This window comes from Rhinolophus sinicus, linkage group LG02, assembly GCF_036562045.2.
Source record: "Rhinolophus sinicus isolate RSC01 linkage group LG02, ASM3656204v1, whole genome shotgun sequence".
Taxonomy (NCBI): Eukaryota; Metazoa; Chordata; class Mammalia; order Chiroptera; family Rhinolophidae; genus Rhinolophus; species Rhinolophus sinicus.
The window spans coordinates 56,429,043-56,452,940 of record NC_133752.1 but is presented as its reverse complement, the minus strand read 5'-3'; the positions used below and the strand labels follow the sequence as shown (position 1 = coordinate 56,452,940).

At 38.4% G+C, this 23,898-nt stretch overlaps 1 protein-coding gene and 1 long non-coding RNA gene across 2 annotated transcripts; both read left to right on the top strand.

Annotated features, from left to right (window-relative positions):
• Positions 1-7,718: 7,718 nt before the first annotated feature.
• Positions 7,719-9,767, top strand: LOC109440602 (growth-regulated protein homolog gamma). Its single transcript, XR_012493688.1, has 4 exons — positions 7,719-7,950; positions 8,047-8,170; positions 8,295-8,378; positions 9,117-9,767. It is a non-coding gene; the product is annotated as a growth-regulated protein homolog gamma (long non-coding RNA).
• An 11,664-nt stretch (positions 9,768-21,431) lies between these two features.
• LOC141569962 (growth-regulated protein homolog gamma-like) lies at positions 21,432-23,590 on the top strand. The gene is made up of 4 exons (XM_074324456.1): positions 21,432-21,715; positions 21,812-21,935; positions 22,060-22,143; positions 22,879-23,590. Exons 1-4 carry the CDS (start codon positions 21,616-21,618, stop codon positions 22,892-22,894), a joined length of 324 nt encoding a protein of 107 aa, XP_074180557.1. The 5' UTR covers positions 21,432-21,615; the 3' UTR covers positions 22,895-23,590.
• Positions 23,591-23,898: the final 308 nt, after the last annotated feature.

The window sequence follows — 23,898 nt, the reverse complement described above, 5'->3', positions numbered from 1 at the left end:
AAAGCCTGCAAACCTTGTCAATCACAATGTTTATAAGGCTATGACGTGTACAGAGTATCTGGTGATTGAGAGGCTGTCTTAACTTTCTCTTTAGTTTTTTTTTTTTTTTAAAAAAGAATAAATAAACATAGTGTATAACCATGTCAATTATTTATTTTTTTACTGAATCAGACACAAGGGGACTGTCCCAGTGCTGTTTTGTGTGGGTGGCAGAAAAACTTGAAAGAAAAGGAATCACTAAGCATAAACAGAGTTAGGATTATCAAATCTTAGTTATAAACAATGTTGGTTAGTTCTCCCCTGTGATTCCAAAGCACCATATCCCAACCATCAGCTCTCACTCTAAAATCTCAAATTATTTGTTTGTCCTTCTGATCTGCTCCTCTAAAGGAGCAAACTTTATCCTCCCCTAATATATCTATATTCTTGTAAAATGCCAAACACAATAGATGCTAAAAAATTGTTTTTCAAAATTTAACCATAAGGAGAACAATGTCCTTAATGTGAAAGTTTTTGGTAAGAACTTTTTTTTTTTTTTTGCTGAGTTATCAACTCAACTAACCAAGAACTGATTATGAGAAGCAATGCTACTGATTACCTAATTACTGTCCTGATCTTATTTTCAACACTCTCAAATTATTTATGGATGTGATAATCCCCTACCAGGTCTTTACCATCAGCAGTACTTCTGTCTTTTTTCAGTTAAAAAGTACATCTGAGAACTTTCAGGGTTGTGCTGAGGGTTCCCTCATCTGTCCACCCACATCCTCCAATCACAATACACAGTCTCACAAAACGTGCTCCCTAAATAATATTTAATTATAGTTAGACATATCTAAGGTAGAGTGTATCACGTGTGATACGTAACCAAACCATCCTCCCTCCCTTTTCCTCCACATTTTCCACCCACCTGTCCTAACTGGATCTCATGGTTCTTTAGCCTCCTCCATTCAGAACCTTCAGAAGACACACTAGTTAAGTCACCCACAAGCCAAACCTCACCTCTGACAGCATTATCTTCAGAATGATGCCACAGTATTATAGACACAGACAGGCAGTACTAAGACTGCAGCCTTTTGTCCTTCTAACTCCTCTACTCTCAGACTTACACTGAACATGCTCAACATCCCACGGGGAACTCAAAGTTTCTCAAAGATCCTCATCATCACCATTTTTTCAATTTATCATACTTTATTCTGCTTCATTCACCTTCCAACTCAGCCTGTACCCTGTAGTTAGTCAATTCTGCAAATTACTTTCTACATAGTTTATACCAGACTAATTCCTCACTCTTCCTTGCCCCCATTGTTGTCTGTTTTTGTCCTTAATCTACAAAAGATTGCTGAAGAAATGAAATCATGTGAATTGATATGAGTATAATTTAATGCTCTTAGTCCTAGGCGAGCTTTTTCTGATATTTTAAAATCTTTTTGCTTATTAAGGTCAACTCCTTTGAACTTCCACAAACTGTTGACCCAAAGCATCACCACTTCCCTCAGACATCAGCCCTGTCATTAGCCCTGACCACTCAGCCAATGACCTGTCCTACTTCACTAGGCTGATCCCTAAACTCACCTCCGTACATCCTCAAAATCCCTCCGGATCGTCACCTTTTTCTCCTTTTACTTTCTTGATACTGGAGAATACTAACCCCACCCTGACCCTATTTGCTAAATATAAGCAGTCAATAAAATTGATTACTTAACCTCAGCTATGGAAGTACAAATTCATCTATGACTTATTCCCTTTACTTTTCAAAGCTATTCTTAATTTTAGTTATTTTATTATTCCTTTAAAAAAATCCACAATAGTTTATACAGCATTTACCTTCAAGCAGATTTTACAAATGCGAATTGATTTGATTTTCATAATAATCCTAGGAAGACTGTCTGCAAGACTTTAAATGGGGTACAAATGTTTAGGTTGGCTGTAAGCTGGTGGGATGAAGAATAGAAAAAAAAAAAAAAATGAAGCAGGCACGATCTGAAAAGCTGTAATGAGAGATTGCATGGTTCAGAAAAAAGGGAGAGACTAAGTCCTATTTCTGCTTTTCTATTTCTCAGTTCCAGCCCCGTGCAATGGCTTGCTATTTCCTGCCCTGGCCATTTATTAACTTCCTTCTTGGCTTTCTGTGTATACCAAATAAACACTAAATGCCACCCCCACCTCCACGCCCTGCACACAGTGCTTTTTATTTATATCCGGTTTCAATTACATGTGACCAAAGTGTGTGTGAGTGTACACATACACACGCACACACACTTTCTGTATGTCTCTATAAAAAAATGCATGCACAAATGAACAGAGTCAAGAAGAATAAAAAGAAAAATGTATTTCTGGTGAAAAGAATATGTGGAGGTGTAGTGAAAAACATTGGAAAATGTACTATGGACAACATTCAAAAATCAATTTTTTGATTCTTTATTCCTAATTCTTCTGGCTAATAACCATATCATGACACAGTGTATGAAACGTCTATTAGTGTTTTATACACTCATCTATTGACTTCCTAAATTTTGCTCCCATAAAACCAAAATCATCATGATGTTTTTATTCTCCAAAAACGTCTTCCTATAATATACTCACACGCTATTTCCATGGGGAAGTTTCCCTTTTCCTGTGTTTACTTCCCTTTTATAAATTTGTCATACCACTATTTTGTCATGCTATATTATATGATCATGGTAGCATTTATTTAATCAGGATTACTTCCATAAACATTTAGGAAACAATTTTAAGAAAATAGAGATGAAAACCTAATTTAAAGCAATCCTTCAAAATCCTTTAAAATGTATCCAAAGCCAATATTTTTTAATGGTGCTTAGTATAACTTGATATGATTTAAAATAATTGCAAATTGCTCAAGTCATCAGAATTTTTACTACAGGTACAAGAGCAACAGAAGTTACCTAACAAACATAAGGGGGTATATTGGTAGATATTAAAGAATGTCAAGTTTACCCAATTTTGTATCTCTTGTAAAACCTGTCATAACATCTTATATAAAGGGAATGCTTTGTAAAAGTCATTGAATTGAATATCCACTATTTCTTCATTTTCTCCATATCTTGAATCTTTTATTTACACTATGCCTCCCACACACCACGTAGTAAATGATGAATTTCTCTACACAGGGTCCTGGAAACACCTTGGGATGGATTTAAGAACACTTCAGAGGAGGTAACATCTAAACTGGTTTCTCATTCAGAACAGACAGGGTCCACACACAGACGTCAGTGACAGAGTCCTGCTCTATCTCTCCCCTCCTCTGCTATACACATTAAGCTCCAGATACACGAACTGCCGGCTGCTCCTAGTAGACACAAAGATCATTCAACTCTCTGTGACTTTGCTCATTTGGTCATCTCCTTCTGGAATGTTTCCTCCACCCTTCAATCTCCCCATTCACCTGGGAAAATCTCATCCATCTTTTAAGACTCAACTCAAGGGGCACCTCCCCAGAGATACTTCTCTGTAGCTCTAAGAGTTCTGCCCACCTCACTGATAGACAGGGTTAGGCGTCCCACCTCTGTGCTTCTATCATCTCCTGGGCATACTCCACCGTGGGATGTACCAAACTACTTCATAATTTTCTGTTTATATATCTATTTTCCTATTAGACTGAAAGTTTGGTGGTAATAGAATGCATCTGATACCATTTTGTATTCCTAGAACCTAACTTGACCCCAAACTCATAAATGCTAACTTATAAATGAATAGATGGAGAAAGGAAGGAAAAGAAGAATTTAAATACTGAAGAAGGTGTTAGAAAGATAATTTTAGAAGCAATATGAAAGATGGAATATATTTTTCAGGGCTCTTTCACAGTGAGTGATAGAAACATGACTCAAATTGGCTTAATAAGGAAAAAGAATCTATTGCTATATAACAATGAAAATTAATGGATTAGGTAGGGCAAAGATAGAATCAGGGGCTCAAACAATGTCCCCAATAATCCTATGTCTGTATAGGCCAGGTCTATGACAGCACCATTTTCAGGCAGTCCCTCCCCAAGCAAATACAAAACTCCGGTTTCTATCTAATCAATTAGAAATGCCAGCAAGAAGCAAGAACTTCTCAGTTCCTTTTGTTCTACCACAACTAGCGCTGTCTCTGAATCAGTCCATCTTAATTCCTTGGCTCCACTTTGAACCAATATTGGCCTGGGCACAGGCAGGAAGGAGGAACCCAAACTGCCTTCGGGTCACAAACTCTCCCTCCTGAGCTCAGAATTGAAGCTATCTTACCTTAATCATGTGGACTGAAAAGGGTAGAAGAGAGGATTTCCAAAGGAAAACCAAGGTTGTGTTTTAAGAAGGTAGAAGGGTAAGTGTCAGATAGAAACAGCAGATGTGGTAGAGATTGAAAGAGGAGGTTAACACTGATACTCAACGGAGCACTCTGAGAGAGAGGCATGGGAGACTTTGGGATCTCGTGACATGTTTAGTTACCTTTACTTTCTCCAGAGCAGAAGCATCACACAAACAATAGCTGTTAGGAAATGGGAGGGAGTGGGATGGCAGTTATGTCAGCAAAGTTCTGAAGGCAATCCAGGATTAAAGCAGAACCAACACACTCATTCTTCTTGGCCAATTAGCAAGGTCGGTGCTCAGCATGGAAGAGTGACCCTAGGTTTTGAAGCCATATTATACTGTATTAGTCAAATCTGATCAACACGATAAAAATTACGCATTTGAATGGAACTTAGTAAACTGAGCTTTTATTTTAGAGGTAACTTCACTGTGTTAATGATTGTATGGATTTACAGCTTTTGGATATAAAAGTGGCATTTAGCACATGTTAAAACAAGCAGCAAGTTATCATAGTAGGTAGGTTTCATAGCAATAGTGCTCTTAAATTTTTCTGAAACTTAGTATGGGGTTATTATGAATTAACTCATGGAAAGTGGTATATTGTGAAAGCAAACTAACAAACAAAAAACTACTTTTTTCTGAAAGCAAATGATTTTGGTTAAACAAGTTTGAGGAGTCATGTTGTAGATAATTCTAGAAATAATGGATTAATTCTTGACATGTCTCATCCTTTGGTTGGTACTAAATTCGACTCTTTCTTGGTATTTGCTTACATCAATACATTGGGTTGGGTCTGGGAATTATTACAGCTAATACTTTTGATTGTTTGGGCAGTCAGCTATTAATTCCAGAGGCAGACAGTCATTTCTAAATACATTTCTAAAGACAGTCATTTCCCATAAATAGATTGGCGAGAATTTTACTCTTATTCCCACTTTATATGGGAAGTGATTGAAAGTAAAATTTTAAACAAACATTGAATTTTTAAAATCTATTCGAAGATCCCCAGAGAATACAGGTGCACCTGCATTTCAAAATTCCTAATGCTGAAAAATTCTAAAGATAAAAGATATTTATTTGAATATATATGTATATTTGTTTGTTTGTTTGTTTGTTTACATAAAGATCCACCGTAGACTGTTTCTGTTTAGGTAAGTGCCTTAATCAGTTGGGGCTGCTATAACAAAATATCATATACTGGGTGATTTAAATAATAAACATTATTTCTCACAGTTCTAGAGGCTGGGAAGTCCAAGACCAAAGTGTCTGCAGACTCCAGATCTGGTGACAACCATATTCCTAGTTTGTAGGTAGTTGTCTTCTTGCTGTGTCCTCACATGACATAGAAAGAGAGAACAAGCTCTCTTCTTATAAATGTATTAATCTCACCATGAGCACCCTGTTCTTACGACTTTATATAAGCCTAATTACCTCACCAAAGCCCAGACTCCTAATACTAACAACAGTATGAATTTTTGGAGGACATAAACGTTTTTGGAGGACATAAACATTTTTAAGGACATAAACATTTTGGTTATGAATTTTTGGAGGACATAAACATTTAGTCCATAACAGTAAGTTTGAAAAACACTATTTCTATTGTGTTTATTTAACAAATATTTATATAGCACTTAATATTTGCTGATGTTTTACAAGTGTTAACACACTTAATACTCATACCAACCCTGTGAGATGAGCTAACTCACTTTTACAGAGGGAAAACGAGAGCAGAGAGATATTATATAAATTGTCCATGGTCAGATGGTCAGATGGCAAGTGAGTGTGTCACTGAGATTTCAGCCCTGACAGCATTACCCAACTCTCTCTGCTCCTGAGGCAGACCACTTTCTTGGCATTCAGCTCTTCTCACTGGATAGAATATCTCAGTGGTAGAATATCTCACACTCTCTGGAGGTCTGCATCTACACTGGAGAATTAATTTAAACCATCTACAGTTTAATCTAAAAAGAGACACTGAAGCTGATGGTGAAAAGTGAATTACAGTCATCCCTCCATATCCGTGGAAGACTGGTTCCAGGACACACACCCCTACTCTACGCTCAAGTTCCTTATATAAAATGGTGTTGTATCTGCATATAACCTATGTATATCTTCCCATATACTTTAAATAATTCCTAGATTATCTGTAATACCTAATACAATGTAAATGCTATGTAAATTGTTACACTGTATTGTTTAGGACATAAGGACAAGAAAAAAAAACAAAAACCTGTACATGTCAGCCAGATGCAACCATCATAAACCTAACTATAATAGATGTCAGCAAGAACAGCAACGTTTTTTGTTTGTTTGTTTAATATTATATTTTTTATCTGCAGTGGGTTGACTTAGAGGGTGCTGAACTGGCAAGGAGGGCGGGCTGTATCCAGTGAGAAGGCTTCAGCTACACAGTCTTTGAATGCTTTATAGACATTCTTAGAAATTCTATAGACATTCTTAGAATTCAATGCACAGAAAGTACATTGATAGTTATTTCTCAAGAAAGAATCCCATGAGACAGGCAAATTCAGACAACAGGGAGTGGAATACACTAGTATTCTAGTATTTACTTATTTTGAAAACACATCTGTTTGTTGCTCAGGAGAGTAATGGCGGGAGTAGTCTTCTGGTGACTATGATCTTTTCTGTCCATGGACAGCAGTAGAAAAGTGGACAGCCCCTGACAGCTCTCCAAAAACTGTCAGGAATAAAAACACAGCCTCCCGTAACAAGAAAAAGTGGTGCTCCTAGCATTACTAGAGTTTGGGAAGTCCCAGAATTTCAAAGAGAAGGAGGATGAGAGATTACAACACTGTTATCCTAAAATAAACACTGAATCAATCTGTGCAATGGTCTGTCCACTCGCCCTACCCCCATGCCCCACCACGGAAACATGGCACTAAGTGTGATTTACCTGAGCTCAAAATCACCAGGAATAAGACAAACGTTCTTACATGTAATCTGAGATGACAGATGTATTTTTAAAGAATACGTTTATCACAGAGATAAATAAAATTTGCAAAACCCAAATTCAAGATAAAGAAACTAGATACATGAGAGGCTGCCATTCCCCTCACATCTCTTACAATTCCAACAACTAAACTTTGAAAGAAGTAATTCCCTCCCTTAAAGACAGAAGCATGTGCCTAAGGAGTCTGCCTTCCCTCGCCGCCCTGAGCACTGGGGTCACTGGGCGCCCATGGTCTCCTCTCACAGGCGGTAGCTCATGCCTGGTGGTGACTCACTCATGGCCCTTTTGGGGATTTGGGCAGAAACAGAATATTGCAGAGTCAACCCTGTTATGGGGCAGGCCGGACTGGGCGGCCCCACAGGTCCTGCCCCCGATTCCCCTCAGGGGCGGGGCGGCGCATTTCCCAGGTCCGGAATTTCCCGAGCCCTGCGGCTGCGAGCTTTCCGCTTCGACCATGGATAAAAGGGGTTCGCTCGTTTCGGGGAGCCACAGAAGCCTCTCCGCCCGCTTTCCCGCCAGCTCTTGTACTCCAGGCACCGCCGACCCGAACCTCCGAGCTCAGCCCCATGGCCCGCACCGCAACCGCCGCCGCCCCCTGCGCCCCTCGGCTCCTCCGGGCGGCGCTGCTGCTCCTGCTCCTGGTCGCCGCCTGCCGGCGCGCAGCAGGTGAGATTGGTGCTCTGGGTTCCCAAGGGCCGGACAAGGGACGGGTGGGCGCCCATCGGGGGACAGCCCCGCTAACCAAGTCTGTTGTCCCCGCAGGAGCGCCCGTGGTTAATGAACTGCGCTGCCAGTGCCTAAAGACCTTGCAGAGAATTCACATCAAGAACTTCCAGAGTGTGAAGGTGACATCCCCGGGACCCCACTGCGACCGAACCGAAGTCATGTAAGTGCGGCCTCTTGCCCTGCTGCTGCTAACAGAGTCCTGTCACTTCCACCTCCCCGATGCCCGCACCTTGATCCGCCAGCCCGACCTCCTGTCTCACATGGATTCTCTCTTTTCTCTGCAGAGCCACTCTCAAGAATGGACAGGAAGCTTGTCTCAACCCCGCAGCCCCCATGGTTAAGAAAATCATCGATACGATGCTAAAGAAGTGAGCTATGGTTTTTATTCACACATTGGTCACAATGCTAGCATCTGCCTCCAGCGAATTATATCAGGGAAACCCAGGGTTTAGCCGAAGGAGTGGAAATCATTATTATTTCACAATTAGATTTGCCACTAAGGTCATTAATGTGCCCTGGTGCCAGAAGGATATTTTCAGTGCCCTCCACCCCTATTCAAATGAGTGTGGGTAAATATATCTTCCTAAGAGATTAAGTAGATTTAGCTAAAATGCCTCCTACCCATTAAGGAACAAATATTGTTTACCTCAGTCCCTTATTGGCTTCAAACCTGAAAAGTGGAACCCTTGGTCTGGGGCAACATGGGCCTTGGAACCTTAGGACTTTGCAGTGAGACCTCCCTGAGGTCTAGTGAGAGTTTTTTTAACCCCTTCGAGCCTCAGCAAAGTGGAGTACATAATCATAGCTATTCCCTGGAGTGTCTGAGGCTTAAATGAGGTTTTGCATGTAAAATTTTAATCCAGTGTGATAGTGAGTAGTATATTTTAGCTCTTTCAAGCCAATAATAAACTTGAGTCCACAGCCCCACTTTTCCTAAATAAAACAGCAAGCTCTCTGCCCTACACAGGAGTAAGCACAGTGGAACCTACTCCAGGTGCAGGGCTGGGCCAGGGTCTGCATGCAGAAATCCCACCAGCCTCAGGGTCCAGTGTGAGAGAAGAGCATCTTTCCTTAACACCTGTAACAGTAACCCTTTCTCACCATAGGGACGGTACCAACTGACCTAGAGAGAAGTAAGAAGCTCATGGTGGAAGTTCCTAAAAGGAGGTCCCCATCCTTACAGGGACTGAAAATGAAGAAGAGAACAACTGGCTTCCGGGACAATTAGAAAGAGATTATTGTGCTTGACTGTTTTTTATGAGAGAACTATTTATTTATGTATGTATTTATTTTTCAAAGTTCATATTTTAATATCTTACATGTTAGTATTTAAAGGTGTGCTTGTGTTTTAATCAACCATAAGTATGTTCTGATTGTTATTTAATTTGAAGATGGTGGGTCTTAAGTGCTTCATTAAACTAATATTTATTGATAGGCCATTAAATGCCAGACACTGTGATAGAGGTGGAGGAATCAAAGGAATTAGACAGTGAGATCAATATTAAGGTCTGGAAAAATTTGTGCACATCTATTTCTGAACTTGTTTAAAAGAATGTCAATTGTTATTTATTAAAACTTTTATACTATGTGGTCTACATTTTGATGTTGATGTTTCCCTTGGACATTTTATGTCTTGCTTGTAAGGCATAATGCCTTGTTTAAAGTTCATCATGTGATGTTTCTCTTTGTCTTGGAGAAGTTAAAACTACTGTTACATTTTTACAAATGACATTAAAATAAAAGTTCTGCAAAAATAACATGCTTAGATTTTGTTTTATTCTTCGTGATCTTTGGTTCCTACTAGGTGCCCAGGGTGTTGTACAGTTAGACTGTATATCATACCTAACTTTAAGCCTGCTCCTAGCTTAACCTTATAGTTCTCTTACTTAGGAATGAATATTTGACACACTGCCCTCCCACCCATCTTGAAAATCCTAGTTTTATATAAAATACTGCTGTTTTTTGTTGTTGTTGCTGTTGTTGTTTTTTAAAGATTTTATTGGGGAAGGGGAACAGGACTTTATTGGGGAACAGTGTGTACTTCCAGGCCTTTTTTCCAAGTCAAGTTGTTGTCCTTTCAATCTTAGTTGTGGAGGGTACCGTTCAGCTTCAAGTTGTTGTCCTTTCAGTCTTAGTAGTGGAGGGCACAGCTCAGCTCCAGGGCCAGTTACCGTTTTTCTAGTTGCAGGGGGCACAGCCCACCATTCCTTGCAGGAGTCAAGGAATTGAACTGGCAACCTTGTGGTTGAGAGCCCACTGGCTCATGTGGGAATCGAACCGGCAGCCTTCGGAGTTAGGAGTATGGAGCTCTAACCACCTGAGACACTGGGCCGGCCCCTAAAATACTGCTGTTTTTAACCCTGACCAATTCATTATTCAAAATTAGATCTTTATAAACTTTTATATTTTTCTAAATATTTTAACAAGGTCTTCTATTAAATGCTTTTGGTAAGTGGTTTTTCAAACAAGTGTGCAATCGTCCCCTTTTAATGGGGCTGGGAGCTAAAGATGGAAAAGTAAATTCTTAAGCACTCAAACAATTTGTGCTATTTATAATAATAATAATAATAATAATAATAATAATAATAACCTATAGAAGGAGATGCAAGATGGCCACCCAGCAAGACTGGGAGACATAGCAGCCATACCTAACACATAGAAACAAACACAGAGAAGCAGCCAAAATTAGGAAACAAAGAACTATGTCCCAAATGAAAGACAGGAGAAAACTCCAGAAAAAGAACTAAACAAAATGGAGACAAGCAATTTACCAGCTACAGAGTGCAAAACAATGGTTATAAGTATGCTCAAGGAACATAGTGAGAACTTCAATAAAGAGCTAGGAAGCATTAAAAAGGACATAGAAACCATAAAAAAGAACCAGTCAGAAACAAAGAATGCAATAATTGAAATGAAGAATGCAGTAGAAGGAATCACCAGCAGACTAGATGAAGCAGAGGATCGAATCAGTGATTTGTATGACAAGGTAGTAGAAAACACCTAATAGGTACAGCAAAAAGAAAAAGAGAATCAAAAAAACTGGGGATAGTTTAAGAGACCTCTGGGACAACATCAAGCATAACAACATTCACATCATAGGGGTACCAGAATGAGAAGAGAGAAAGCAAGGGATTGAGGATCTATTTGAAGAAATAATGACTGAAAACTTTCCTAACCTGGCAAAGGAAATAAACATACAAACCCAGAGAGCATAGAGAGTCCCAAACAGGTCCATACCAAGACACATTATAATTAAAATAGCAAATGTTAAAGACAAAGAGAGTCCTAAAAGCAGCAAGAGAAAAGTACTTAGTTACCTACAAGGGAGCTCCCATAAGACTGTCAGCTGATTCTTAACAGAAACTTTGCAGGTTAGAAGGGATTGGCATTAAATATTCAAAGTGATGAAAAGTAAGGACCTATGAGATCTGATAATTAAGTTCGTGACATCATCCTAGAAAAAGTGCTACATACCTCATTGCTTAATATCTCTATATTCACCTTTGAAGTATCTCCCTTGGGAAGCTATGCACCAACGCCAGTGCCTAATCCACCCTTCAAAGCAATTTTGGAACGCTTTCTGGAATGGCCATCAGCGCTGTTGTCATATTACCCTTGATGTCCTGAATGTCACTAAAATGTCTTCCTCTCAATATTTTCTTTATCTTCAGGTAAAGAAAGAAGTCATTGGGGGCCAGATCAGGTGAGGAGGGAGGGTGCTGTAATACAGTTATTTGTTTACTGGCTAAAAACTCCCTCACAGACAGCACCGTGTGAGCTGGTGCATCGTTGTGATGCAAGAGCCATGAATTGTTGGCAAAAGTTTCGGGTCATCTAACTTTTTCATGCAACCTTTTCAGCATGCCAAATAGTAATCTTTGTTACCTGTTTGTGCATTTGGTATAAATTCATAGAGAATAATCCCTCTGATATCAAAAAAAAGGTTAGCAACATCGTTGCAACAAGTTTGTGAACTTAATAGTCTGACCTTGTACAACCAAGGGTACTTTAACCAGCAAGGCTATCATTTAAAATCAAAGGACATCTAAAGAGCCTTCTAAACAAAATAAAGCTAAAGGAGTTCATCACCACCAAATCAGTATTACAAGGAATGTTACAGGGACTTCTTTAAGATTAAAACAAAATCATGAATAATAAAATGGCAATAACTACATACCTGTCAACAATTGCTTTCAATGTAAGTGGTTAAATGCTACAATCAAAAACATAGGGTGGCTGAAGAGATAAGAAAACAAAACCCTTACATATGCTGGCTGTAGGAGACTCACTTCAATTTGAAAGATATACACCGATTGAAAGTAAAGTTATTCGGATAAAAGTTATTTCATGAAAATGGAAATTGAACAAAAAAATTGGGGTAGCAATACTTATACCAGACAAAACAGACTTTAAATCAAAGCCTATACCAAGAGATAAAGAAGAGCCCAGTAATCCCACTTCTGTGTAATTATCTGAAGAAACCGAAAATGCTATTTTGAGGGGATATGTGCATCCATATGTTCATTGCAGCATTGTTTACTACAGCCAAGATATGGAGGCAGCCTGGGTGTCTGTTGACAGAAGAACGGATAAAGAGGAGGTCGTACATATATACAGTAAAATATTGCTAAGCCAGGGAAGGGAATGGGTTCTTCCCATCTGTGGAGGCATGGATGGACCTGGATGGTATTGTGTTGAGTGGAGTATATCATACAGTGAAAGACAGATGCAATGTGATTTTGCTTATATGTGGAATCTAAAGAACAAAATAAACTAGCAAAACAGAAACAAACTCATAGATACAGAGAACATTTTGATGGTTGCCAGATTGGAGGGGAGTTGGGGTGTTGGGTGAAAATGGGGGAGGGATTAAGAAGTACAAATTTGTTGTTACACAGTAGTCATGGGGATATAGGGTATAGCCTAAGGATTATAGACAATAATATTGTAATAACTACGGATGGTGTCAGGTGGGTATTAGATTTATCAGGGTGATAGATAGGAGGGGACTTGGAGGCAGGGTGAAAAAGATGAAGGGATTAAGAAGTACAAATTGGTAGTTACAAAATAATCATGGAGATGTGAAGTAAAGCATAGGGAATATAGTCAATAATATGGTAATAATTATGTGTAGTCCCAGGTGAGTACTAGACTAGTCAGGGAAGTCACTTCTTAAATTATTTAAGTACCAACCATATGCTGTACACCTGAAATGAATATAAAATAATATTGAAAGTCAACTGTAACTGAAAAATTATAAAGGGGTGGAAAAGGTGAAAGGCAATAAATGGTCCAAATTTACAAGTATAAGACAAATAAGTCATGGGGGTGTAATGTAAAGCATTGGGAATATAGTCAATAACATTGTGATAGCATGGTACAGTGTCAGATAGTTGCTGGACTTATCATGGTAATCACTTCTTTAGATATATAAATGATAAATAACTAATGTGTACAACTGCAACTAATATAATATTGTATGCTAACTATATTTTTAATAAAAATCTTTTTAAAAATGACCTATGGAGATAAAGACATACTATAAAGTAAATATATATGGCAAAAATAGCACAAAGGATAGGTAGGGAGATAAATGGATTTAGAACATATTTATTTAACTTAGGGAAAGTATTAAATTTAGGAAAATTGTATTGTGGCAAGAACATATATTGAAAATTTTAGGGCAAACTCTAAAAAAGTTTGGATTTAAAATTCTGAAAGGAGATAAAATGGAATACAAGAAAATACCTGAGTAATGCAAAGGCAGACAGAAATGAAGAAATACAGGAACAAAAGAACAGGTGGGACAAGGGGAGAAGGGACAAATCTTTCTCACAGAAGAATGCCTAATACATAATGTACATAGAGTGTCTCTCCTAAAGGTGGAGTTTAATTTCTTTTTCCAAGTGAGTTCAGGTCAGGCGTTGTTATTTACTTCCAAAAAAGAAATTAAGAAAAGGGAAAAACAATAACATGACAGTAGAGAATCTGGCAGATACCACCTTAACCGAGTGATCAAGGTTATTATCACGTTGTGTCATGTGAATATCATGTACTGCTCCTACATGATGTGATGAGGATACTTCATCTCCATGATATTCTTCCCCTAAACCCATAACCCCACTATGATCATGAGAAAATCATCATAATCATAAAAATCCAAACTGAGAAACATTCTACAAAATATCTATCAAGTATTCTTCAAAACTGTCAAAAGTCATGAAAAACAAGACAATACTAAGAATCTGTCATGGATCAGAGGAGACAAAGGAGATATGATGTAAATAAATCCAATTGTAGTATGCTGAATTGGATCCTGGAATAGAAAAAAATGATGGAAAATTTGTGAAATCTTTATAAAAGACAAGTTTAGTTAATAGCAATGTACCAATGTTAATTTCCTAGTTTCCTAAATGTATTATAATTATGTAAGATGTCAACACTAGGAGATACTGCACAAGAGGTCCACAGGAACTTTACTATCCATACTCATTTTTCATAAATCTGAAATTATTCCAAATTGAAAGTTTAGTTTTAAAAAGATAAGAATAACAAACTAGTAGACTTAAATCCAACTATATTAAGAATTACAATAAATTTAAATAGAATAAACACTCCAATTAAAAGTCAAAGATTTTGACTTTTTAAATACAAAGATTGTGTAAATAAGGCAAAAAACATATGCTGCTTAAAAGAGACATAATTTAAATATTAGGACCCAGATAGGTTGGAATTAAAAGAATTGAGTGTTATATCATTCTAAAACTAACTGGAAGAAACCGGGCATGGATATATTAATGTATTAATTACTTATTAATAAGTATCAATCTATTATCAATATAAATTATTAATACATTGGTTAATAACTGATATATTAATTAAGGTCTGATTAATGTATTAGGACTTAAGGAAAGAAGTAGTCTTAGAGATAAAGAAGGTTGATTCAAAATAAAAAGGGACAATTCTATAAGAGACAAATAATTTGAAAATTTTATGAACTTAATAACATTTATCAAAATATAAGAAGGAAATGGAGAGAAACTAAAAGCAATAGATGAAACCACAATCATAGTTAAAGATTCTAACAAACTTCTTTCAATACTTAATAGGCAAAGCAGTAAAGAATCAGTAACAGTATAGAAGAGTTAACAGGATCAAACAACTGGGCCTGAGCAAGATAATAGACACTTCACCTGACAATTGCATAAATCACATTTTTTTCCCCAATGCACAGGGAACTTTCTTATAAAAGAGACCATATATGGGCCATAAAAAATGTATCAACAAATTTCAAAATGTTGAAATGCTATAGATGTTGTTCTCTGATCAAGTATTTTTATGATTTGTAATTTTCCTAGCTGAAATATGTACCCATATTTCACTGTGCATGATATATTTGCTGTGGTTTATAACTCAAATTCCCAAATTTTGCTTTCATAATACATCATACATATACATAATTATGTAATACATAATACATCAAAACAGGGTCATCATGCTGTTTCCATGCTTGTTATAACCAAGTATCATCAAGAATATTTTCATGGAGGTATTTCCTCATTTCCTATATTTGTTTCTTGGAATTTTTTGGTAATATTGGCTTTCCTTTATTTCTTTGGTTTATAGTATATGCAATGTCATTAATCATTACTACTTCCACAAAAATTTAAAAAACAATCTTAAGAAAATAGAAATACAAAGTTTATGTTGAAATCTATTTTTTTAAAGCCTTGGAATAATGCCCAATTCTAACAATGAATGGTGTTCAGAGTTAATTGGATTGCATTGAAGTACTTACAGATGGTTGTAATCATCAGGATGGTTTTACTGATGATCAGGAAGAGAAGGAAAGACTAGCTGTGCTGCAGAAGAAAGTATGCAGGTTTAGGTATTAAAGAACTTCACATTTGGAATTTCAGTTTTATCCACAGTCCCTTGTATGTTCTATGTGCCTAATAAACATCTTTTTAATTGACCATGTACCATCCCCCTATTTTCTGCACACACCTTGAATCTTAGTTACCTCCCACATACACATGGAAGATGGCCAATAAAGGTCACAGTGTGGTCTGTCAAGAGAGCCATGGAAACACCTTGAGATGCCTTTGGAGGCTTTTCAGTGGAGCTAACATCTAAACTGGGTCCTGGTGGACAACAGGATCCCATAAGCACATGGCTTCCAGTGTCTGAGCCCTGCCACCTCCTTCTGCCTCAACCTGTCTCCTCTTCCCGATCACAGAGTGAGTTCCAGCTACATGAGCCACTTGCTGCTCCAGGTTCTCACCATGCACTTTCCAATTGCCATGTCTGCTAATTTGGTCCTCTAGAATGTTTTCTGCCTCTCAGTGTTTCCCTTTCACCTGGAAAACAGCCTTAAGGTTCACATGAATGATCATCTCTTTTCAGGAAGACTTCTCTGACATCTGTCATAAATTCTCTCTATCGGAGTTGGCTTAGGTGCCCCTCCTCACTTCTAATACCTTGGTAATGGTTTACCATGGTATTTATCAGGCTTTTCTAAAATCTTCCATTTATACATTTATCTCCCCTATTGCATTGAGAGTTAGAGGGTAACAGAGTCCGTCTTATTCCTCTTTATATCTCCAGCAACGAATCTCATCCCCATATCATAAATGCTGCAAAAATGATCCATAAAAATGATGAAACAAATGGAGACAGAAAGGAATTAAATTTGAGTTTAAACACCCTTCTGCTTAGAAAGATAACTCTGGCAGTAAGTGGAGTCAGTAACAAAAACACAATTCAAATTGGCTTAATGAAAAGGGAATCATTTGACCTATGAAACTGAGTAGATAAAATAAAGCTGGATGCTGCTGTTCAAGTTCAAAATTTCGTTTCAGTAATCAATTTCACTCCACACCTGTCTCCTTTTCTCTATTCTGGCTTCATTTAGGCAAGCATTGGCAAAGTTCCAAACTTGTATACTAGGAGGTACGACCCAGCAGGTAGCAAGGACTTCTTGTTCTAACCATTTTCTGACAAAAAGGACTCCAGGGAGTTTTTTCTGACTTGACCAGGTTTAGGTCACTTGCCCACTCTAGCACCTATAAGCGTGGTTGAGGGTTGGACCCAGACTGGAAAAACTGACTAATACGGCTTGGGGTCATTAGCTCACTCCTAGAGCTTTGGAGTAGGGCCAGTCACCTTACCTGAACTATTCAGATTGGGAGGAAGAAGAGAGGGTTTCCAAAGGCAAATAAGGTTCTGTAGCCAGAAGAAGGAGGAAAAAGCCTAAGTCAGGAAGAAATTAAAATATTCTAGAGACAAAACCAGGTAGATGACACTGACACTGGACAAAACGCTCCAGACTAAAAGAAGAGGATGGATCCAAGGATTGAATGCCACATTCAGACATTTTCATTCTTTTCCCCTTAGAGCCAGAGTCATTCTATGAGAAGCAGTAATTGCAACAAAATGGGTTGGCAGTTGTGTTGGCAAAATTTCCCAAGGACATTATGAGGAAAATAGCACTGCATTGCCCATTCCTGCGGCTCTATATCTCAGGATGCCACAACAACTCTGGATTTTAAAGGCAGATCAGGTAGTGGCCATCAAATCTGAAAGATGCAGTAAATATGGTAGCTCAAAATGAAATTTAACAACCAATGCTTTTATTTTAGGGATGACTCTATCTTTTAAAATTGGTTATTGTTTTAAAGTTAAGGCATATAAATCTGTCATCCAGCTCATAAAATCAATAAATAGTTGGATAAGACACTTGGTGAAACAGGAAAGAATTAGATTATTTTAATAGGCTTCAGAAACACCATTGTTTTTAAATTTTCTGAAAAATAAATATGGAGCTGCTACAGATTCAATTATGAGAATTAATATGTTAAGGTAGAAAAAACCCTTTTCTGTACTTCATTTTGTAGCAACTGATGCTTATTAAGCAAGTCCTAAGCATAAAATTATAGATAATTCCATAAATATGAGGCTGCTTGTAAATTTTGGCTAGTACTGTAAATTTTCTGATTCTCTATTCATGCACCTTGAGTATTTATTTGCTTACACCAGTACTTTGAGTTGGATCTGGAAAGCATTAGAGCAAACATTTTCTGTTTTCTTAATTTACGAAGACAGTAGCCTCCTGTTAATGCTGCAGGCAAAATAGTTCAGTTATTAAAACATGACAATGTATCCAAACAGTCAGAAGAAAACTGTGATCTTTATCTCAGCAAATAAAAGCTGACAAAAATGCCCAGTTTTCCTTCTGGGAAGCTCTCATCCCACTGACCAAATTTTGGAGGTAGAGTCCATTGATTTGGAAAATCAGATTGACAGATGAATAGATATAGATTTTATTAAATTTAAGTATATTATATTCATGCTACAAAAGAAAATTCTTGGTGTTAGTGAAATAAAACACTGGAAATATTTGAGCAGTTTCCTATTTTTAAGCTTTAGGAAAGGTGAATTTGAACTATTCAACAATGAGAATAATAATCGTATTTAAACAAAACAGAACAAAGCTGCTGTCCTGAAGTTATCTATAACTTGTCCCAGAAAAACAAACAAACAAACAAACAAACAAGCACATTTAAAAAAAAATTGTGTAGTGGTTAAAACTGCACTGTCAAAGTCTGAATTTTATTAACTGTGAGACTTTGGAATATTACTTAAATTCTCTGCCCCTTGATTTTCTTGTGGAGAAAAATTGTGGAGAAAGAAAACTGGTAACTACCTCATGGGAGCAGTTGAGAAGACTAAGTGGGTTTCATATATTTGTAAAGGATTTAGAACATTGATTATTACATCAAAGTGTTATTTATTATAACACTTAATGTTTACTCACCATCTTGTAAGCACATAACATATGTGAATTACTAGGGATGTTGAAGAAAAAAGGAAAGATCTACTAAAGCTTGTTCCTTGGACAAAAGTTAGAAAGTCTTAATAATAGGGCCGGCCCGGTGGCTCAGGTGTTTGGAGCTCCATGCTCCTAACTCCAAAGGCTGCCCCTTCTATTCCCACATGGGCCAGTGGGCTCTCAACCACAAGGTTGCCGGTTCAACTCCTTGAGTCCCGCCAGGGATGGTGGGCTCCGCCCCCTGCAACTAAGATTGAAAACGGCACCTTGAGCTGAGCTGCCTCCCGGATGGCTCAGTTGATTGGAGCGAGGGCTCTCAACCACAAGGTTGTCAGTTCAATTCCTTGGCTCCTGCAAGGTATGGTGGGCTGCACCCCCTGTAACTAGCAATGGCAACTGGACCTGGACCTGGAGCTGAGCTTCGCCCTCCACAACTGACTGAAAGGACAACAACTTGAAGCTGAAAGGCACCCTCCACAACTAAGATTGAAGGGACAACAACTTGACTTGGAAAAAAGTATTAGAAGTACACACTGTTCCCCAATAAAGTCCTGTTCCCCTTCCCCAATAAAATCTTTTAAAAAATAATAATAATAACCTAGCAAATATCTCTGCCTCCACACACAACAGCTTAAGGAGAGAAAAAAAAAAGTCTTAATAATAATCTCATGTTTTTTCTCTGTTATAATTTTTCTATAATAAGGAGATATGCATCTATAATCAGAAAAATAAAATTATATTTTTAACTTTTAAAGAATAGCTATTATAATTCTGAACTACTGATTATCTCAACAAAACACAGTATTTTCAATTAAGAATCCCAGAAAGATAAAGTTAACAGCAATAGTCTCTATATAAATTCTTAATTATTGCTGAATTACTCATTTTATAAATTTTAGGTCATCTTTCACTTCTTACCCCCCACTTCCTTTTTTTTTTCTATTTAAATTCACTGTTCTTTTTCTCAGGGCTACACTGATGATTACTGAAAAACAAAAAACAAAAATATAAAGGCAAATCTTTATTGATAATCTAGTAATTCATAAACTTTTCTAATAATCAAGATGGCACATCTTTACTTTTATTCATATTTTATAGTTAAAATTACTGAAGCTAGAATAATAAAATTACCCCAAAATTAAACTACACAGGAAAAAAAATTCATTCTAAGTTTCTCTTTTAAAAAATACAAAAATTTTATATTGGGTGGAGTTTTTTCTTTCTGCAAAAATGATTTTCTCTTTGGACAAGAACTTTATACCCAGGTGAATTTCAGCTTAGTAATATGGAAAAAGCAATTTCTATTTTATTTATTTAAAAATTCTTTTTAGCACATTATATGCAGTGGTGTTTTACAAATTTTAACACATTAATGCATCATAACAACCTGTTGAAGTAGATATTACCATCTATCTCCATTTTACAGAGAAGAAACTATGGCACAGACAGGTTAAACGTCACGTACTGGTAATTGGGAGAGCCAAATTCCTACCTGGCCATGTGCACGTCTCCTGGCACCTCTACAGCATCCCCTCCCTTCTCTTGATTCCTTTGCATTGGGTATTTCCACACCTCTCCAGAACTACACCTAAATCTCTGAAACCTACATATAATCCAATAAAGGGCATTAAAACTGGGTGAAAAACGAGCTACTGAATGACAACGGTTCCAGCTTGAAAGGTCTTATTAGAAATCACTAAAACCAAAATATGACCATGATTATGTCTTTAGAGAAGAAATCAAATCACTGCAGGCAACAAAGTCCATATAATACGAAAATAAAATGAGATTTGTGAACATAAAACAAGAAAGTGGGATTAAGTAAGTGATCTGTCACTTGGATATTTCACAGGAACACATCTTTCTGCTGCATAGATGAACAACGGGTGCTACTCACACCAGATATCATTTCCTGATTCCTATGACCTTTTTTGTGCGTGGACAAAACTAGAAACTGCGGACCCTGTAAGCCCAATGCAGCCTTCCCTCACCCCAACAGCTCCAAAATGACCACAAGCCCCTTATTTCAAGGATTAATCAATGCCCTGTACATCCAAAAGGTGGTACTCATGGATTACTAGAGCTCTGGAAGTTCCAAAATTTCAGAGGAAGGAAGTTGTATAGGATTAGAACACTTTGTCCAAGATTAAGCACTGAATTGAACTTTTGACACTGGTCATCCGCTCACCCCTGATATAACAGAGTGTGGTTTATTAGTGCTCGCAAAATAACAGGAACAAAGCGAATATTCTGCTGTGTCATCTAAGATGACAGATGTATTTTAACGGAGTGCATTTATACAGACGCAAATAAAAATCATCAAGCCAGAAGACATTTATGCACACGTAACAAATGGAATATCAGTTCTCTTCCCCAACAGACTAAACTCCGCCAATCCTGATGATAACGTTCGTCAGGACGCTTGTCTCCGCTAATAACGACACGTCTCTGGCGAGGCGACTCACTAATCCCCTTTGGGATCTGGGCGGAAACATTACATCGCTGTCAGCGGAGCTACGCGGCGGGCGGGGCCGCGGCACCGGCGGGTCCCCCCCGCCCCCTCCTCCCAGGGGCCGGGCCGCAGCTTCCGGATCCCGGACTGACGTACACATCCCGGAGTTTCCCTGGCCCAGGGGCTGCAAGCTTTCCGCTTCGACCATGGATAAAAGGGGTTCGCTCGTTTCGGGGAGCCACAGAAACCTCTCCACCAGCTCTCCCGTCAGTCAGCTCTTGTACTCCAGGCACCGCCGACCCGAACCTCCGAGCTCAGCCCCATGGCCCGCACCGCAACCGCCGCCGCCCCCTGCGCCCCTCGGCTCCTCCGGGCCGCGCTGCTGCTCCTGCTCCTGGTCGCCGCCTGCCGGCGCGCAGCGGGTGAGATTGGTGCTCTGGGTTCCCAAGGGCCGGACAAGGGACGGGTGGGCGCCCATCGGGGGACAGCCCCGCTAACCAAGTCTGTTGTCCCCGCAGGAGCGCCCGTGGTCAATGAACTGCGCTGCCAGTGCCTAAAGACCTTGCAGAGAATTCACATCAAGAACTTCCAGAGTGTGAAGGTGACATCCCCGGGACCCAGCTGCGACCGAACCGAAGTCATGTAAGTGCTGCCTCTTGCGCTGCTGCTGCTAACAGAGTCCTGTCACTTCCACCGCCCCGATGCCCGCACCTTGATCCGCCAGCCCGACCTCCTGTCTCACATGGATTCTCTCTTTTCTCTGCAGAGCCACTCTCAAGAATGGACAGGAAGCTTGTCTCAACCCTGAATCGCCCATGGTTAAGAAAATCATCGATAAAATACTAAACAAGTGAGTTATGTGACTGGACTCATTGGCTACAATGACTGCTTCCTGAAAATCATATCAGGGAAACCCAGGGTGTAGCTGAAGGAGTGAAAAGTCATTATTTCACAATTAACTTTGTCTTTAAGATCATTGTTTTGCTCTGGTGCCAGAAGGATATTTCCAGTACCCTCCATCCCCATCTCCCTTTCTATTCTCATTCAAATGAGTATTGGTAAAGGTGTCTTCCTAAAAGATTAAGTGGACTTGGCCAGTGATCTAAAATGATTCCTACTCATTAAGGAGCAAGCACTGTTGACCTCAGTGGCTCCAGACCTGAAAAGAGGAACCCCTGGTTTTAGGCTACATAGGTCTCTAAATCTGAGTGAGGAGCAGGGAATTTGCAGTGAATCCCTGCTCCAAATGTTAAGTCCAGGCTCCACCTTTTCTTATTCCTGTTACCCCCCAGGGAAGGTACTTAATTTCTCTGAGTTTCAATAATATGGGGAAAAAATAATAGCTACTTCATGGAGTTTGCTATGAGGCTTAAGTCATGTCATGAACGTACTTTTTCGTGTGACCTTATGTTGTGGCTTTTTGAAGCTATAATACAATTGTGACCACAGGCCCCTTATTAAACAGCATTCAGGAGCCTTGCATTTTCTGCCACACAGGGCAGCAGTAATATAGGTAGTAACCACTTGGTGTAGGGCTACACAGTCGAGTTTCTGAGTCCTAACAGCAACCATTTTCTCATCATAGGCACAGCGCCAACTGACCTACAAAGGAGGAAGCTTACCGGTTATTGCTGCGTCCTTAGTGAATTCAGAGTGAAAGAAGAGAAACAAATATCTCCTGGGGCCACCTGGACCATGTTTAATATGTCTGACTATTTCTTATGAGAGTCCTCTATTTATTTACATATGTATTTATTTATTTTTCAAAGTTTGTGTATTCATGTTCTAATATTTAAATATGTGAATGTGTTTAGTAATTTGCTGTACTGTCAAAGGGTCATTTTTATGTGAAATCAAAGTTAGTTCAGTCCTGACTATTATTTAATTTGAAGATGATGCATTTTAAATGTTTTTTATTTATTAACTAATGTTTTTGGTTGTGGGGGAGAGGGACCATACCGTGCTACCCACTATGATAAAGGGTAGAGATAAGTAATGAGGGATCCAAGCAAATAGATCATTGTCAGGGCAGGGGAATGTTATGTGTGCATCCAGTTTTGCACTGTTGAGAAGAATGTTAGTTGTTATTTATTGAAACAGTATGTGGTCAACATTTCTGATGTTGAAGCCAACCATGTTCTTAATATCCCTTGGACATTTTATGTCTTCCGAGTAGGGCATAATGCCCTTATTTAGTGTAAATTATGCAGTGTTTCTCTATGTCTTGGAATAGAGAAGTTAAATATTTATAGATGTATTTTTACAAATAACATGAAAATAAAGTTTTTTTAAAAAAATGTCTTGCTTGGGTTTGTGTTTTACTTCATGACCTTTCATTCCTCCTAAATACCCAAGTGCTGTAAATTTATAATAGACTGTAGCTCACACCTTCTTAACGGCTGTCACTCGCTGGCACTCCTTAGTTTTACTCCTGTTCATAAAGACATATTTGATACTTTTTTCAAAGCCCTTGCAGGCACCCACCTTAAGAATCCTTGTTTACTTTAAATATTCATTTTGTTTTAGTATAACCAACCTGTTATTCAATTCTAGTTCTTTAAAATTTTTCAAATGTTTACATATTTTAAAAAGCTTGCATTTAAAC